Below are 18,547 nucleotides of genomic sequence, written 5' to 3' on the forward strand. Positions count from 1 at the left end.
CTGTGCGCACCTCTTCCCTGGCATCAAGAGCTCGGTGCTCTGCCTGGGTCCCCGGTTGCCAGAATTCTGAATGGCTTTGGTGAGTGGCATTGAGGCCTACCCCAGGTGGTTCACACTCAGGCTTGGGGGAAGGGGGAAGAGGAACTTGAGCACAGGCCTAACATTGGTGGCCTTGGGATGGGGGAGGGGTTAGAGAGGGGAGCTGGGCTCTAAGTAGGGGGAGGCCTGAAATGCATGTGCGCTGCAGGATCTCATGGGCCCGGGCAGTGCCCTGTTGTGCCGATCAGGGGAAATGAACGGGACCTGGAGGCAGACCGGACTCATCAGCATCAAGTCTCTTGCCTTTCTCTTGGCCCCTTACTTCCCATGGATCTCCAACACGTCTTCTGTCCAGACTGACCACATCCTGTTCAATCAGTCAATGAAGAGACTTGTCCCTGTCATATCAGGGGCAGGGGCCAGGAGCCCTCTTACTCCCCATGCTGTCTGTTGTTAGTGTTCCACTCGCCCCAACCAAAAGATGTGATTTCTAATACTTGAGTTCCCTCAACCACCTACTCCATTGAGGAAGGAAGCACATTCAGTGGGCCAGGTGTCAGGGGCCTCAAGATACCTTAGCACCTCAGGAAAGTGGCCTAGCTGCCCAAAAGGGAGCCCCGGTGCTGCTTTGCCTGAATCCCTCACAGCAATCTGCGGCCTGTAGTCCCGTTAGCAGAAGTGTCTCCTGGCTCTCTCTTGGGATGACGGATGGAAAGGAGTAGTCGGTTGGGTTTTTTGGATGTCTTTCATTTTGCCATCACAGTCAGTCATTTCTGGGTGTGCCCCCTCCTCTGGTTAACCTGAGGCAGTCTGTGCCTGAATTCCTCTGCCTCAGTGCATTTCGTTTCGTTCTGAGTGTTCTTTGAGTTTCCACTAGTGTAGTTCTAATTGTCTGGGAAGGGAAGGAGCATGTGTAGACCCTGGGCCATGTGCTTTGCAGGAGTGATCCCCTTGAAGCCATCTGCTGTCTGCTCTGCTTTCCTTGCCCTGCATAAGTTCATGTTCGTCTTCCCAAGATCCTCTGACTTCCTCCTATTCATCCTTCCACAGAAAGGGTTTGTTTGCTTTTGTGTTTTTCTGATTATCAACAGAACCTAAATTGCGGGAGGGGAGATTTGTTGAAAAGACCATCCCTTTTCTCATAACCCCCTCAGCCTTCCTCTCACCACCAAACGTAAGCAGAAGAGCCCAGGAATGTCACGCAGCTAAAACGTTATAAGAAAGACCACAGCATGCTGATCAAATTGGGACACGGCGTTGTGTGAATAGCCAGGACCTTTGAGGGTCACGTGGTGTGGCCTGCACAACAGCACAGTGGACAGAGCTCCTGGCCTAGAGTCAGGAAGACTCGTCGCCTCAGACGCTTCCTAGCTGTGTGACCCAGGGCAAGTCACTTCACCCTGCTTTCCTCAGTTTCCTCATCTGTAAAATGAGCTGGAGAAGGAAATGGCAAACCACTCGAATATCTCTGCCAAGAAAAGCCCAGATGGGGCCGTGAAGAAGGACTGAACAGCCTTTGTTTCATAATTCTAAAGAAGAGTGAAAAAGAGCAGGGAGGTTGTGGAGCAGGCAGAAGCCTTTGACCTTGGCAGGGCGGGCCCCCGAGAGACAGAGGGAGCAGCAGAAGCCTCAGCCACAGGACGCAGGCCGCGGAGGGTCAGAAGGTCCACGGCAGAGCCAAGTGACTGTTAGCAGCTTCCTGAGTCTGAGCTCAGCCATCTCACGGATGTCCACGAAGGACAGAACCGCATCAGGCTGTGTGGCCGGGAGGGTCCGAGCACTGCATGAGAGCAGAAGAGCCCTAACTAAGTGCCGGGTGGCTGGGGTCACAAAGCAGAGTCTGGCTGTTGGGGGCTTTGGGGTGACTCCATATCCAAACCAGCTTTGCCCCCATAGTTCACCTCTTAGCCCAGCCACTAGACGTGCGACGTGTAGCTATGTCACATGCAAGGGTCAAGGGTTGGCATGAAAGCCTTTGGTCAGGGGACTTGGCAGCTTGGTGCCTGGTAGAGCAATCGCAGGATGGGGCCCAGAATGTTGGAGCCAAAAGGGGCAGGGGACGGGCACCCTGGGATTCTTGGAGCTGGGGCTGGATCCAGGGCGGCTACAGGGGGCCTTCTCCCAAGGGCTCGTCTTAATGTTGAATTTGAGTGCATTGTGGAGTAGTGGAACAAAGGGTGAGAAACCTGCCCCAGTAGTGAGGCCCATCCATGGGTGAGCCTGCATGGCTCCCCGTCCCTTCCTCTTCTGCAAAGCCCTCTGCAGTCTTTGACCTCATGGGGCCACTTCCTTGCTTATGTGTGGTCTTCAGTCTCATCCAAGCCAAGGGAGTCAGTCAGCGCATGCCTCCTAAGTGCCAGGCACTGGGCTGAGCACCAGGGGATACAAAGAGAGGCAAAAGTCATCCAGTCCAGCAGAGGACCCCTGTTAATGCCGTGGTCCCAGGATCCTGGATTCAGAGTTGGAAGGAATGCTGCCTCCTTTTATAAATAAGGAAACTGAGGCCCCAAGAGGGGCAGTGACTGCCATGGTCACAGAGACAGTGAGCAGCCAGATCAGGCTGGGCAAACCCAGAGCCCCATGACAGGACATGGAGATGAGACTGGGGCCTCTACCTGCTTAGAAGCAAATGTTTGCATTTCTAGAACCCTGAGGACTGGAAGGAGAGGGGAGGGGGAGGGGGATGGGTGGTGGGAGGCATGAGGAGTAGTCATGGGGCCTTAGCACCTCATGGGGCTGAAAGGGACTTCAGGAAACTGAGGCCCAGGAAGGCTTTGTCAAAAACCAAGCTGAACAAGTCCCTTGGCACGGCCCACATTTTGAATCTCTGCCCCTTCTGTCCACAGCCACGAGGGTGGGGCCACCCTGCTTGTACCCAACTATAGTGAGAGAATTTGGGCTGCCGTAATCCATGGGGGACGGATCACTTTCTTCGCCCCCATTTCCAGTATAGTGACTTGTACTCTGTACCTCCGTGAAGATCCTGGAGAGGGGAAGGTTGGTGTTAGTTGGGGGCTCTTTTCTTTTCTGACTTTGCCAACATCCTGTGACCCCAGCAGTCTTGACACCACAAATCACATCTTTCCAGATGGATTGGCTTAAGAGAAATGAGCACATGAGACCTCACCGGCTGGTCCCTGAGACCAGCCTCTCTTTGTGGTGTTAAAATGAATCGCTTTACCCACCATTTGGTTCCCACTCCACTTGGATGCCCTTTAAGCCAAGGTCTGAGGCTTACTCATGTCTCTGTCCTCCATAGGCCTCATCACTCACTGTTGGCTGAAACAAGGGGTGACCAGTTCTCCCAGGTTCCAGCCTGTAATCCAGCTTCTCCTTGTCCAGAGAACGAATGTCCGTGCCGTCTGACCGAGCCGTCGCACTGCTGGGCACATGCTCCGAAGTCCTGAGACAAGAGAAGGTCCCCTCGCTGCAACACTTTCTGTAGCGGCAAAAATCTGGGCATGAAAGGGGGCCCAGAGAAATGCGGGGGAACGTAGGCAAGCAGAGGCAGGGTGAAGGAAGCCCGGCAGGAAGACATTGAGGGCCGCCAAGTAAGTGGAAAGGAGCGAGGACTGAAGCTGAAGGTACTAGGGTTGGAGTGACCAAGCTTGTCCTGGCAGAAAAGGAGGAAAGGGAGCTGCTTCTCCTCCTCCCAGGGTGAAGCCCTGCACGTCCTGCTGCTCGCTGGTGAAGTGCTGGTTAGTGTTTGGTGGTGGTGGTGGCTGGCGTAACTTTCCCCTCTGTTTGTTATCATGAGGGATGCCTGGGTTAGTAGGGGAGAGGAGCATATTCAGAAAACAAGATCAACTAAAGCGTTTCTAAAAGCAACCTCTCCTCCCCACCCCATCCCCCAAAGTGCCCCCTGCCACTGTTGGGACGTCTCTTCTGCCACGTCGGTTCAGAGCTCCCTGGCTCTGCCATAAGCTCCAGGCCAACTGCTACCATCTGCTGGCAGAACGCTGTCACAGCAGGGCACCCCAGATCAGCTTCCTTTACTAGCTCAAGTGAGTGAGTCATTTTTCTGTAGTTGAGAGATGACAAAGGAAGGAGAGCTGGGCTGCCGGTCCCCCGTCCTGGGGATGTTCAGAGGTGTACATTAAGACCGCTTAGCTGCTGTCCATCATAACCCACAGCCTCCTCTACTTGAGCTTCTGCCAGCCCTAAGTGATGGGATTCTGTGCTGGCATTTCAAAGGCCTTCCTGAGAAAATGAGACTGGTGAGGATCTGTCCACCCGGTCCACAGAGGGGAGTGCTTGGGGTCAGAGGGAAGAAGGCTGGAGAAGCCCTCTTCGTGTGTGGGCGAATTCCTCTTCTTCTGATGGGAAGGAGATGGCTGTGTCCCAGGAGGCAGGGAAGATGGGCCCATTAGGCTCTCAGTGATTGTGAAAAAGCAGCAGCATCTGCCAGGGCTTGGGCCAGCTTGGCAGCAGGGGATCCCACGGCAACAGCCGGTGATTTCTGAGTTGAGCAAGTGAGATGGCAGTGCCAAGGCGAGGAAGAGCTGGGGGGGCTGGGCCAAGAGGGTGCCGTGCAGCCGGTGACCCTGGTGAAATGCTGCTAATGAGACGTTTGTGTGTATCGGGGCCTTGCGTGTGCCAGGGCAGAGGGAAGCGGCTCACGGATACAATCCACGAGCCTACTCTGATTCTTTTTCACCCTGGTTAGACTGCTTGGGGATCTGAAATGCTTCTGAGCTCCTGCTAGTTTTTCATTTGCGTGGGGCTGTGGCCTTGGGTTCCTAACCTTCTAAGGACTTCTGAGGCTTGACCAGGGTGTCTCTGGCTTGGGGGAGAACAGGAAGATTTCCTTCTGACATTACTCTATAGTTTAGGATTTTGTCCAGGCTCTGGGAAAACATTAATGTCTTCCTTTATTGGAAAGTAAAGCATCATCAGAAAGGAAATTAATTCAGTAGGTATTTATTGAGCTTCTGCTATATTCTGACACCCATGGGGTGTGTGGGGACCTGGGGGGGTGGAGTATTCCATCTGGTTCCTACCCTCAGGAGGAAGGACAGGAGTTACCTGTGGGATCAGCTCGGGAGACCCTGCAGGGCTCAGGGGAGGCCCCTCAGGGTGGCTGTGACTCTGCCTGAGCCTTCTGCCCTAGACGAGGCTTAGTGGAAAAGTGCAGAAGTAGGTAGAACCCAGGAAATTAGACCACGGTCTCAGCTTTGTGTGACCTTGGACAGATCATTTCATCTTGATGATAGGATCATGTATCCAAGAACCAGAGGAGATTGTAGAGGTCAGAGTCCCGGGAAGTACCTACCACGTGTCAGGCTGTACTAAGCACTGGAATGACACAGAGAGGCAGAAAACCAGTCGTGGCTCCCCAGGAGCCCACATGGCCTTATGGGGGGACAGCCAATCAAACTGTCATCCAGCCCAGGCTTTCTGATTCCCAAGCTCCTCCCATCCCCATTCATTCCCCTTATTATGCTGTATCAGCAGCTGACCAATGGCTGGAGAGTCAGCAGTGCCTGGCTGTGTCCCCCTCGGCAGGCAAACCTCTCTTGGCTTTGGGCTGGTTGAGTCCCCAGCTCTGGAGTGGGAACGGCACAGAGTCACTGCCGGCTCCCCTCCCCAACTGGAGTGGGGGCAGCCTAGCTACAGAGAGGATTAAGAGGAAAAGAGAGAATAAAGCTGGGGTTAGGAGCTGCCCAGTGAGCTTCGGAAGTTGAGCACGTGTTTATTAAAGCCCTGCAGTGTGCCGGGCCTTGTGCTGGGTACAGGCCCTGGGGAAGCAGATGTCAAAGGGAGCCAGCCCTTGCTGTCAGGAAGCTTGCTGGCAGCAGCTCAGCTCATTCCAAACGTGTCCATCCATGTCAAAGGCCTGTTGGGTGAGGCGACCCCTGAAGGTCCTTCTGGCACCCTTAGAAGTCTGGTGCTGTGCAAATAGATGAATGGAACAAAAATAGCTCTAGAACAAGGTTTCTGGGCCCTGCCCAAGTTTTTTCAAGGAATATTAGCCCGGAAAATTCAAGACAGTTGAAGAATGTCAGAGGAGTTGGTTGTCATGGGATCTGTGGTGCCTGATGGACAGCAGCAGCAGGAGCTGGTGAGTTGTTCTGGACAATGTTGCCTTGATTCTCGGTGCAGATCTTTCAGTGAGCCACAGGAACGTGGGTGCCTGCCTTAGCACAGGCACTGATGTCTGACCAGCCAGCCTAGACGCTAGCACAGGGTGTCCCGTTGAGAGCCAGAAGAGACCCTACGTGGGGTTCAATACCACTCCCACCCCCAAGAGATTCATGGTACTGTCCGGTATCAACGTGTTTACTTACTAATGTAGCCAAGGTGTGCCTTTTTGCCAGAACATCTCAAGTACAAGTTTGATTTTTTTTAAACACCACCAAACAAAGAAGGCACAGAATTTCCAGCAGCATTAATTAAGTCAGTATAACAACGATTGACTGTCCCCTTGTCTCCTCCTCATCTTGGCTGGATTGACCCAGTTCAAAAATGTAGCTGGGCTTTTTTGGTGCTCTCCAGGGCCATGTTGCTCAGGGAATTCCAGAGGCATGCTGCCTAAAACAGCTCCCAAGTGTATAATAGATAAACCATAAGCAGAAAAAAACACCAGCTGATCTCCAATTGTAGTGAGGGAACATAAGGCGAGTGTCTGAATTTGGGGCAGCAAGGCCCTACAACATAGCTAAGCCTTTCTATCTTGCTTAGATTCTCTCCAAAGCAAAATGCTGGCCAGGCCATGAAGCTCAGTCCCCTTCTCTTGAGTTCCTTCAAGGTAGTTCCATATTATAATAGGAGTCTTTGGGGAACTCAGAGGGATAGGTCACCGTGGTTGGGATTTCCATCTGAAAGAAGCTCTTGCCATCTCCTTCCTCAGGCCAAATGAGAAAGGGCATTTGATAACCACAGAGTTGTAGGAACAGTGGGAGCTGGAGAATGACAGAGTTCATCTGTTGTATCCAAAGACAGTTCATCCACCCACACCCCAGAGGTGTCTTGGCCTGCTCCAGGTTCCTCATCTATAAAAAGAAGGCAGTGGACTATCTCTGGCTCTTTCAACCAGAAATCCTTCTTTCTTCAAGTCTGGCCCAGAATCCACAGTAAACACCTTAAATGGGGCCCCAGCCTAACTCTTTGGCCTTATTTCCCTTGTCGCTCAAGAGCCAATAGCGCTGCCATCTGAATAAGCTTTCTTAAGTAGCTGGAGCTACGATCCCATAGCTTGCCCCTGCCCCCTTCGTCAGCCCGGTATTGGGGTGGACACATTCAAGCAGTTCTCCGTTCTAGAGGTCTTCGGGTTGAAGCCAGATAATTATTTGTCGAGGAATTGGGGCATGGGGGTTCCTGCTGAAGTGTAGGGTAGACTGCATGCCCTCTAAGGACCCGCCCAACTCAGATTCTGTGAAACATTTGTTGAGGATAAGAAGTTCTGGTGATATTGGGATATAGAGGTCTTGGCTTTTATGGCCACTTGGCTGAAGCAGAAATGAGCAAGGAAGTGGATCCCTTTGGGGTTTTATGGAAAGGCCTTTTCAAGAATGAAGAGGACTGTAAAATTCCCCTCATTATCCTCCAAGAGGGAAAGGAAATCTCTCCAACCCAGTCCCAAATCATTGAACACCCCTCCTTGTCAGGGGCGCTTTCCTTCTCTTCTCTCTGCCTGGCAGTTAGTAAAGGTTTGTTGAAGCCATTGATGTGGACGCTAGGCCACTTCCTATTGCTTAAACGCCTTGAAGATCCCTGTGGCTTTGGATGCGAGGCTGCAGGTAAACATTCCAAAGGGATGTGAGGTCTCATCTTGCCAGGCAGCCAGAGGCCCTTCGGCAGCCTTGGCCACCTTCCACCTCCCTGAGAAGGTGGTATCGCCCACGATGGGCCAGATCTGACCTTCTTCCCACTGGGTCACAGTCCATCTCCCTGTGGCTCCTAGCTCTTGCTTGGAGGAAGCGTAGTCCCTCATCTGTCTCCCTGAAGAAAAGGACATTAGAGACGGGGCAATAACAAAAGGAAATTGCTATGTTAAACACAGTGTCTTGAACATTTAGCTTTTTTTGAGAACCTGCCTTAATTACAGTCCATTTACCCTGGAGCTCAGAGGTGGCTGATGCTGGCCTCCCCTCTCAGAGCTTTCCAACTGAAAGAAGCACCAGCGATCGGGACCTGAGGGTCAGGCTACTGCTTAGCTGACAGGTGCCCAGTCTTCACTTGAAACCGCTTCTCCCTCTCCTGCATTGGCCTTGGCCTCCTCTGTGCTGAGGAGAGAGATCAAAGACCATAAAAACTCCAAGAGTTCCTTTACATGACGGGAAGACAGGTGGGGGCGGGGAGGGGGCACATGCCTTTTGTGAAAGTGAGCAAAGAATAAAATGGGAGTGGTGTAAGTTCAGAAAATATCAGCAGCTCATTTTACAGATGAGGAAACTGAGACTTTCCCAGGGTCACACAGCTAAGAGTGTCTGAGGCGAGATAGGAACTCAGGTCTTCCAGGCCCAGCATGCTGTCCACTGAGCCACCCAGCTGCCTCCCATACTGCTTACTACCTTGTAAAAGCACACGTCTCGCCCCGGTAGGAGCCAGGATTGCTTCTTTCCCTGCTGCGCTTCCGTCCCCAGTGCTTAGCGTAGTGCCTGGCACATAGCAGGCATTTATTTAGTAGATCCTTGGTGATTGATTGAGTGAGTGAGTGAGTGTTGTTGCCAGGACTTGAGTTGTGATTCTCCAAGTCCAGTCTTTGTGAGGAGGGCGAGGAGAGTCCACTCAGGGGCCCCCTGGGGCTGTGCTTGTAGTAGCAGGAGGCTGATGCTTCCCAGGAGGAAATTACAGGAGAAGAGTCATTGGACCATATTGCAGACTGCCCGGACAGAAGGAAGAGCTCAGCGCGTTGGGCACTGAGTCGCTATTTTATGGGTTTGGGGAATTTCCACTCCCTCTCTCTGCCAGAAGCTGAGGTGCTCCTGACCTTTCTGAGAGTGGGTCCTCCTGTATCAGCCAGGCTGGAAGTGCAGTGGCCACTTGAGTTCTCATCAGCAGTCCTGGGCTCAGAGCTCAGACCTGCTCCATTTCCAGTCAGGGCCACGGCATCCCGGTGGCTCCACACTCCCATTATAGGGCTCCCTTGCTGGTGCCTGGCCTAGTGCAGACATCCCGTCAGGGTTAACTCTCCTTTACCTCAGTCAGTGTTGGCCCCGCTGCTAGCAGGGACTTAACCTGGAAACCTTGGGGACAAAAGACTGTACCTACCTATGGTTTGTGACAAAGGAGAGGAAGACGAGGTACCATCTGATGTGTGCCCTACATTTTGGGAAAGCAGAAAAGGCAGGGAGGAGGACCCCAGAGAGTCAAAATGCTTCTGGGGGCAAGGGGGGGAAAGAAGAGGCTCCAGGAAGGGCGTAGGACCTGGTGACAGCCAGTGACCAAGAGAAAGCAAGGCTGCCAAGGAGAATGAGGAAAGCATAAGAGAGTGCTTAGCTGGGCTGGATGATTTGGGGCTCCCAACCCAGGTGAATGACCACATCCTGGGGCCCCATCCCAAAAGAGGTGGCAGATGGGATCGCTGAGCTGGGACCAGTGATATTTGTGTGGTCATGGGAAATGGAGGAGGCACCGAGAAAGGCGTATGTCCCTGTTCTCCTCTGCCTGCTAGGCCAGTGAGCTTGACTTCAGTTCCTGGGGAAGTTTCCAAATGGATGATTAAAGAGGTGGTTGGCAAACATCTGGAAAGCAAGGCCTTGATTAGGAAGGGACAGCCTGCCTTCATCAAGAGCAGGTCATGCCAGACAACTCAGCCAGACAGTAAGGAGAATGGGAATGCTCTGAGGGTGACTGGCTCAGATGTCAGCAGCCTCTTGTCTCATCCTGTTCTCGTGGTGAAGATGGAGGGAGAGGCGTCGATCCGATGATGATACCATCAGTTGTATTTTGAACCTGTGGATGGCCAGACCCAGAGGGCTTGTAAGTGGTTTAAGTCTCTGGTGGGGAGTAAGCCCCTCAGGGACCTCTGCTTGGCCCGGGATATGGCTCTTAGTGACTTGGATGACGACAAAGATGGTAGGCTCATCCATCACATTGGCAGGCGACTTCAAGCTGCGAGGGAGAGCAGTTGCCCTGAATCCAGTTAAATGGTGTTCAGGAGGGACACATGTAAAGTCTTATACTTGAGTTCAAATAAATCAGTTCCACAAAGATTGGCTAGGGGTGGGGGGCATGGATAGATAGCAGTGGTCCTGACCCAGGGTCTGGCCGGCAAGCCCAGCGTGAGCCAGCAGTTGTAACGTAATGGCCAGAAAGGCTCCGGGGAGATCTTGGGCTGTGTCAGCCTGGGCCTGGGGCGGGGGGGCGCTCCCCTGACCTCCACCCCATCAGACTCAGTAGAATGTCTGGTCCTGGACGTGACGCTTTGAGCTGGAAGTTCTCCAGAGGCAGGCAGCCAGGCGGCCAGCCACGATGGGCACAGGGGGCTTGGCCAGTGAAGATGAGCCTGGAGAAGAAAATACGCTGGGGAGTGGGCTGGCTACATTCATGTGTTGGAAGGACTGCCACACAGGATGGATTAGGCCCTGAAGAGCAGAGAGGGCAAGCTGCCCTCAGGTACCATGGGCTCCCCCTTCTTGGACGTCTTCTGCAGAGGCTGAACGACCAGCTGCGGTCTCTCCCTGTGTAGCCGGACTCAGTAGCTGCCAAGGGCCCTTTCAGCCTGTTTCAGGAATTCTGGGACTGTGTGTCAGTGAGGACTCAGAAATGATGCCACTGGGCTCCTGGCTTCTCCTGTCACAGGGTACTCCGTCCAGACTCCAGGCATTTTCCCTGGCCTTCCCCCATGCCTTTTCCTCTCCACCTCTTGGCTTCCTTCCTAGCTCAGCCAGAGTCCTGTCTTCCGCCAGATGCCTTTCCCGATCCTCCTTCCTGTCAGCACCTGAGCGGCAGCCCTTCAGTGTATCCTGTCTAGATCTTGTTTGCACGTGATTGTTTATGTGTTGTTTTCCTCATTGCACCGTGAGCTCCTGGATACCCAGCACTTAGCACAGTGCCTGGCACATAGTAGGTGCCGATTGAAGCTCGTTGGCTTGCTGAAATGGCAGGATTTTCTGAAGTCGAGAAGCTTCTCCCTGTAGAAGATTAGGAACAGGAGCATCTTGGTGTATATTTTACAACCATCTCTCGGGCCAGGGGGATGTAGTCACAACACACTTCTAGGTTTCCTCTTCATTATCTAGACAGTCAACAAAACAGATCAAGCCCCAGCTTTGAGCCTTTGCCTCTTCACCAGCTACAAATGCTGACCCTAAAAACTGGCTCCAGCCCTTCCCTGAGGAGGAGGAGGAGGAGGAGGAGGAGGAGGAGGAAGTAATAACCACAATGACATCGGTGAGAGCAGTTTGGGTGATATCTTTGTGACTGTCCCCTTTTTGGGGCCTGGGGTTCTGGGAACCCTGGGAGCTTGGTCACAGGATTACAGGATCTAGAACTTGAAGGAAGCGTAGAGATCCTTTAGTTCAACCTCCTCATTTTTCCGAGTAGGAGACTGAGGCCCAGAGAAGAAAAATGATTTGCCCAGAGTCACACAGGTAGGAGATAGCAGTAACAGGTTTTAAGTTTGCTTCTTCAGACCCTAAAGCCAGGGGTTTGTCCACTGTCCCAGACTTAGGCCTGCCTTCAGTAGGCAGTATGCGCAGCCTTTGGAGGAACCCCTGTACATGTACCATGAGGGGGCCAGGCTGACTAAACCTGAGCATCTTCTATACATGCCCAGGCCCTCCTGGAGCAGGGAGGAGGGCCTTCACCAGGGGTGTCTGCTGAAGACCCTGTGAGCATGAGTCCCATCCTTCCCGCTGGGCCATAACCTGCTGATGGTTTTGAAGGCAAACTGTAAACCTCTATGGCCTGAGCTGCCAGGAAATAATAGAGAAGGGCTTTGGAGTCTCTGGAAAGGAAGGGTTATAATTAGGAAGCTGCTTTTTCTGGGTGGGGCTTTTCAGCTGGATTCCCCTCTGGAAAGATTAGAAGGGCCTGGGCTAGTTCCCAGCTCAGCTCCTCACCAGTGGATCTCCAGAAGACCAAGCTGTTTGTGAACCATCGCTTCTCTTAGCTCAACCAGGGCAGGCAGGGAGGGAGTTCACTGAGCTGTTGCACTTTTCTTCCTAAAGTCTTAATTTCTTTTTCTTGATTATATATTTTCTTGTCGTTCTCATGATTATGCCTAAGGCATAGGCTTGAAACCAGCTGTTGACCACTGGTGGCTTAACTTTTCTATGTAGACTCCAAAACGTTCGAATTCAGCTTTCTTCATAAGTTCGTATCATCTGCTGAGTTGTACCTGAACGTCATTCTGTCCTCATTGGAGGAACGGTCAGTGTTCCCAGCCTTCCCACCTCTCTGGGGCTTCCTCACTTCCCTTGAAGAAAACCTGACTATAGAAATCTGCCCGTGCAGAACCTGGTGGGGGGGGGTGGGTGTTGCATCGTGACATCTTTGAGGGGGAGACTCCTTTCAGTCTTTGTTCCCTGGTACGTTTATATGTGTGGAAATTCACTTTGATGCAGAGAAGTCAATCCATTAGGAAAACAGCTGGCATGTGTGTTGCGCACTTGATGGCTTAAGAGTCTCATTTGAATCCACACTATAACCCTGTAAGAGGGTGAGTTCAAGCGTTCTTTTCCATTTTACAGATGAGGAAACTGAGGTACCAGGGTATCTTAGGACTCAGAGGTGGAAGGGACTTCCGAGATTTGGGATAAGTAGCTGAAAAATCTGCTTCCAATTTTGGCCAATCAAAAATAAGAATTAAAAATAAAACTGTTTTTAATTTTTAAAGAGTAAAAGTACAGCTGTACCAGTGCCTCCCTGTTACTTCTAAGATCAAAAATAAATCCAGTGTTTGTCATTTAAAGCCCTTCCCAACCTGGCCCCCTCCCACCTTTCTACTTAATCCCCTCTCCCCGGTGACACCTGCCTTCTGGCAGCTCCTCATCTGCACGCTTTTTTCCCTGCTGGCCTCCCCCTCATCTCTACTTCCTGCCTTCTGTTCTGACTTCCTTTCCCAGCCCTCAATCTTAGTACCATCTCTCTATTGATTATTTCCAATTTATCCTGCCTATATTTTGTGTGCACGTACATGTTTGCCTATTGCCTCTCTCGTTAGACTGAAAGCTTCTTGGGGGCTCAGTCCGTGTTTTGCCTCTTTTTGTATCCCTGCACAGAGTGGGCACTTAATCATGCTTATTGATTGCCTGACTGACCGTTCCCCTTGGTTCTTATACATTAGAGGTGATTGAGAAAGCTCTGAAGGCCAACTTGCTAACAACAGAAGCTGACTCATAGCGGTAGCTCTTGGGAAGGCCAGCTGGATGTCAGGGATGCTGCCCAGAGCAGATTTGGGCTGAGATCTCCATTGGCCTCGATGCCCTCTGAGCTTTCGGGCCTTTGGGCCGTTCTCCGATTCCAGGGGCGGTCCAGAATAGGGGCGGTAGAGGGATGGAGGAGCAGGAAGAGTGTACAGTAATAGTAATTGATAAGAGGTGACGTATTTCTAACAGTGCTTTCATTTGGTCCTCACGGCAGCCTCCGAGGGGAGACTCTCCCCCAGTGGCCAAAGCCAGTGACCTCTGCCCTCTGCTTACCGAGCCTCTTGGCCTGGTTGCTGGGGCCTGTCAAGGATCGGTTTAGAATGGAGGTCAGGTGGATCATGGTCAGGATGTGAGTGCAGTAACTCCAGTCATGCTGAGGTTGGGGAGAAGTGAGCAGGCGAGAGCTCGCTCATGCAGCTAACTGACCCCTCTCACCCCTTCTTTCCTTTCAGAAATGTTCCCACTGCCAGGAGCCAGGTGCCACCTTAGGCTGCTACAACAAAGGCTGCTCCTTCCGGTACCATTACCCGTGTGCCATCGATGCAGGTAAGCAGGGGGCCCTGTCGCTCTCACCTCTTTTTCTTCTTCCCTGTTTCTCCTGTGGTTCCCTGGAGTAGAAAGAGCAGAAACAGTGAGGGAGGGGATGGATGTGTGTCCCCCACTTTCAGCCTCTCCTTGGGGTCCCGGTCCTCTTGTGCCCTTGTCACTTGTTAATGCTGAGCTGTGGTGTCCCCTGGACCCCAGCTGGTCATTGCATTTGATCTGAATTTTGGGTTCTGTTGGGGTTGTTTTTATTGCTGTTATCGTGGTCATCCAAATCCTCCAGTGTCTGGAGAGTCATTGCCTCAGAAATCTAGAGGATCCATCCTGCCCAACACCCTGATTTTACTGATGAAGAAACAGGCCCAGCACAGTGGAGGCATGAAGCTTCAGAGCTCGGATTCGCTGAGCCCTTGGGGGTCCAGGGGAGGCCAGTGATGGCTCCCCAACGTCCCTTCAGATTGCTCCTGTTCATCAAGCCATCCACAGACAGTGTGACCTTGGCCTTTCCCTGGGGGCCACTAGGGCGTCCACTCACTGGGCTCCAGGGATAGTCTGTTGTTGATCTCTGTGTCATCTCTGCTTGCTGGTTGACTGCGCTGACCTTTCTGGAGGACATCCTCTCCCGAGCGTCGCGGCTCTGAGAGAACGGCCCTGGAGCGAGGGGTGGCCTCCGGCCCTGCTCCTGCGTGCTCTTTGCCGTGTCACGGTGGACAAGCACCCAGCTCGTGTTCTCCATGTGTAGAAAGCAAGGAAGTGTTGTAGGAGGGGGGAGTGCTGACCAGGCTGAGTGACCCTTCAAATAAAACTGTCGCTGAAGCGAGTGGACATTCTATGGGAGGACAAAACCATTGTGGAGTAAAAGGAGTTGAGGCCAGAGTGCCCGAAGGAAAGCATCCTGACATTATGCCAGCAGGAGCGCCAGGCACGAAGCCGGGATAGAAAAGGGATGGATGAAATTGGAAAGATACCACAAGAGAAAACGCGGCCATTTGGAGCTGTGGAAAGGGGGTGGGGGTTGGGGGTTCTTCACGGAGCCAGGAAAATTGGAGACGGGACATCTCAGCCTTTGACTTCTCATCTCCTTTCAGGGAAATCCACAAAGTCAGCAGGCTTAGAGCGCCTACTTTGGGCAGGGCACTGGGCTGTGGCCCCAACCTCACGGTGCTTACCGTCGAGGTGCAGAGAAAAGACATGGGATGAGGCGGCGAGCAGAAATACCGTGAGAGGTCCCTGGGTCAGGCACCCAGCCTGACTTTTCCATTCCTGCCTGCACGCTATTCAGACCGACGTGGCCCTCGTTCACATCCTCCTCCCATCACCGCTGGCTCTTTCTAGTGGCCTCATTGGTCAGTCCTCCACAGGCTGACAAAATCTAAGCGTGCCACCCCGCTGCCACCCCACAAACTCCAGGGGCTTCCTGTGGCCTCTGGGATCAAACCAAAGTGCCTCCCTCTTCACGGGGTGCTCTGAGACCACCTTTCCATCTCCGCTGGCCAGACTGGCTTTCTGGCTCCACGTGACTGTGTCCAGGCCTGACTCTGTGAAGTCACACTTCACGGAAGGCCACTTTGTGAAGCCCGAAGCCTTCATCCCTTTCTCGGCAGGTACGGGCAGGGCAGGAGGTGGGGGAGGGCCACCTTTGGGGATCAGAGCCCCCAGGATGAGCTCCCATGGCACAGCCGATGGAGGCAGAAGATTTTCATTCAACTTCCAGCACTTTGCTCTTGCTAGCTGCCAGACCTGTGATGAGCTCCTGTTAACAGCTCTGAGCCTCAGTTTTCTCATCTGTACAATGGAGATGATCATTTGTGCACTACCTGACCACACTGGGTTGTGAGGACAGTGCTATAGAAACAGGACTTAGGAGCTGACCCAGCAGAGGGCGCTCTGCACCAAAGATTGGTACTCACCTTTCCTCCTTGACTTTGACCATCAGTGAAGTCCAGGAGGCAGCCCTGGCCATTAGCTGGGGGAGCCAGGACACCCAGAAGTGAAACCAGAGCCATCACTAGACATCCTGGCCCCGGGGGCAAATTCAGCTGAGGGGTCAAGGGTCAGCAAGTCCCGGGAGAGATGATGCAAGGGTGGGTGCAGCGGGACCAGAAGTGGGGCGATCTGTCCCCTCCCCTCTGGCCCTAAAGTCTGCTCCCACGCCCTCTCCTACGGCCCTCCTTCCCCCAGAGCCCCTGAAGGGGCATGGGCCGGGGGATAGCGGTCTCCAGGGTGATGGGAGGAAAAGTGTGCCCTGGTTCTAGAGCGCCTAAGCCCCAGCTGGCCCACCCTGGTTAGGGCTCTGCTACAACAAAGGGGTGCTGGGGTTTCACGGTGGGGGGCCTCAGGTGAAGCTGGGGAGAAGGGAGGACTTGAAGAAGTAGGAAGCGTCTGAATGGGTGGAACGGAGCCTTGTTCTAGAGCTGGGAGGGCCCTCAGAGTCATTGAGCCTGAACCCCTCGTTTTACAGAGGAGGAAACCGAGGCACAGAGCGGTCAAGCGACTTACACAAGGAGGGAGTGGAAGAGGCAGGATTTGAACCCAGGGCCTCTGACTCCAAAGCCAGTATGCCTTCCATTGTTCCGCATTCCCGTGTGTTTCTCAAAGGAATCTCTAAGCCACAGGATAAGGGTCCCAGGCTTTCTAGTCTGTGAGCCCGATTCCTAAGGTTCCATTGATAGTCTTTGGAGGCTGCCTTCATCACCTGCAGGGATGCCCTTGCCCTCCGCAGCTAGAGCCTGGAGGCTCAAGGAGAGGGAGAGAGAGCCAGGGAGGAGAAGAGGGAGCTGGGGTGAGAAGGAGAAGGACTCCAGGCATGTTGTCCAGGGCATTCCTGAACAGGACCAACATTCCGGGCTTCCGAGGAGGAAAGGGAGGGCGGAGGAAGAGATTGGAGGGAATGTGCTCTTTAGGCTTATAGGGTTTAAAGAATAAGACCTTTGAGGGGCAGTGAGGTGGCACAGTGTGTAGAGCCCCGGCCCCGGAGTCAGGAGGACCCGAGTTCAAATCTGGCCTCGGACACTTAACGCTTACTAGCTGTGTGACCCTGGGCGAGTCACTTAACCCCATTGCCCAGCCCAAGAAAAACAACAACAACAAAAAAGAATAAGACCTTTGAGAGGAAGTTTCTTGGACCGTTTAAAGTTTGCTAAGGACAAGGCTGTTGGAAAACTCTGTCCTCCATAACCAGCTTCCCTACCTCCCCATTCCATCTATTTTAAATAAGGTTCAGTTCATGAAAACTAAATTTCTCGACAATGTTTTGGTTTTGTTGTATAAAATGAGGTCCCCTCTGTAGTGCAGAGCAAGTGGTCCTGGGACAGGAAAGAGTGTTGAAGCAATGGGTGTAATGGAAAGACTGCTGGATTCAGCATCAGAGGACCTGGGTTCAAATCCTTGATCAGTCATTTACTGTCTGTGTGACCTTGGGCAAATCACAGAAGTTATCTGGGCCTCAGTTGCCTTATTTATAAAATAAGAGGTTTAGAAAAGAAGAGCTCATGTGACCTGGAATTCTAGTTCTTCCACTTATTACCTGTGTGACCTTAGACAAGTTACCTGTGGCTCAGTTTCCTCAACTGTAAAATTAGAAAGTTGGACTTGTTGGCTTCTAAAGTTCCTTCTACCTTCAAACCTATCATCTTACGACTTTGTATCTTGGCACTGACACTAACAGCGTGACCTTGGGCAAGTGACATCACTTCTCTGTGCCTCGGTTTCGTCATCTGTAAAATGAAGGTATTTGGACGTGATGGCTTCTAAGGCCCCTTCTAGACCTAAGTGTGTGAGAGTTAATCAGATGGGAATCAGAGCGTTTGGAACATCTCCTCATCTGCCTAGGAGAGACAGCATTGGGGTTTTCCTGGCCTTGCATTCCCCTAATCCTCATGCTTGCCTCTCTCACGCAGGCCGCCAGGAGTGCCTGGGGGAGCCACTAGCCAAGATGGAACTGTTCCTCTTTTTCACTAACCTGCTACAAGACTCCAGCTTTGTCGTACCCCCAGGGAACTCCCTGCCCAGTGACAAGGCCAATGTCTCAGTAATCTTGAGCCCTCAGCCCTTCCAACTCTGCGCTATGCCCAGATAGGAGAGGCGCCTGCCAAGGATCTCGACAAACTTGCCCTGCCCATGCCCCTCAACAGTCCCCTTTGACTAACCTGACTCCTCTTCTTTACCCACATAACCCCCTCCCCTTGGGCTAAGGGATCATGGTACTGGCATCACAGGGAATAAACTACCTTCTCAGCTCACACCTTCTGCCTTTGAATCTTGTGGGCACTTTCCAGATGAGTGGGAGCAGTAGCCACACCAGGTATGTGCCAAGCCCCATTTTCTGAATGCCAGCTTGCCTCTGGGCACAACAACCAACAGCATAGCCTCTCTCTCCCACTCGTTTGGGCCTGGGACAGCTAACCAACCTTCAGCTGCTCATGGTGGCTTTCTCAGAATAGGAAAGGGACTTGCCTAGGTCATAGAGGGACGGGTTTGCAGCTTGGATCCACAGCTCACTTCTAGTGCAGGACTTTCCAAAACAACCATGTGCCTCCAGCTGTTAACGGACAAGTCTTTTCCCCTCTGGACCCTTCCAGTTCTGGCATGGGAAGCACTTGGCCCAGCTCCCTGTGAGGACAGCACCTTGGAGTTTGTTCATGTCATCT

General features: G+C 52.7%; 1 protein-coding gene across 5 annotated transcripts; it reads left to right on the forward strand.

The window, feature by feature from the left end:
* Positions 1 to 18,345, forward strand: LOC114042435 (cytochrome P450 2D28-like). Of its 5 annotated transcripts, XM_027861131.1 has the most exons (5): positions 1 to 79; positions 2,886 to 3,036; positions 3,299 to 4,256; positions 13,808 to 13,901; positions 17,798 to 18,343. In XM_027861131.1, the coding sequence occupies exons 3-5, from the start codon at positions 4,248 to 4,250 to the stop codon at positions 17,974 to 17,976; spliced, it is 282 nt and encodes a 93-aa protein (XP_027716932.1). In that variant the 5' UTR covers positions 1 to 79; positions 2,886 to 3,036; positions 3,299 to 4,247; the 3' UTR covers positions 17,977 to 18,343. The 5 variants fall into 5 exon arrangements, 4 of the variants coding, with proteins under 4 accessions (XP_027716932.1, XP_027716930.1, XP_027716929.1 ...); XM_027861129.1 differs by lacking the exons at positions 1 to 79; positions 2,886 to 3,036; positions 3,299 to 4,256; positions 17,798 to 18,343 and adding exons at positions 4,929 to 6,100; positions 14,182 to 14,779; XM_027861128.1 differs by lacking the exons at positions 1 to 79; positions 2,886 to 3,036; positions 3,299 to 4,256 and adding an exon at positions 4,943 to 6,100 and having other exon boundaries at positions 17,798 to 18,345.
* The last annotated feature ends 202 nt before the right edge of the window (positions 18,346 to 18,547 follow it).

The sequence above is a fragment of the Vombatus ursinus genome, unplaced genomic scaffold (assembly GCF_900497805.2).
Source record: "Vombatus ursinus unplaced genomic scaffold, bare-nosed wombat genome assembly UNPS02014452.1, whole genome shotgun sequence".
NCBI lineage: Eukaryota > Metazoa > Chordata > Mammalia > Diprotodontia > Vombatidae > Vombatus > Vombatus ursinus.

Excerpts from the sequence above, each read along its gene's own strand:
- LOC114042435 (XM_027861128.1), top strand. The coding sequence starts at position 6,038 with ATGTCAGAGGAGTTGGTTGTCATGGGATCTGTGGTGCCTGATGGACAG. Across the intron at positions 6,101-13,807 it reads GACAGCAGCAGCAGGAGCTG|AAATGTTCCCACTGCCAGGA; the intron begins GTGAGTTGTTCT and ends CTTTCCTTTCAG. Across the intron at positions 13,902-17,797 it reads CCCGTGTGCCATCGATGCAG|GCCGCCAGGAGTGCCTGGGG; the intron begins GTAAGCAGGGGG and ends TCTCTCACGCAG.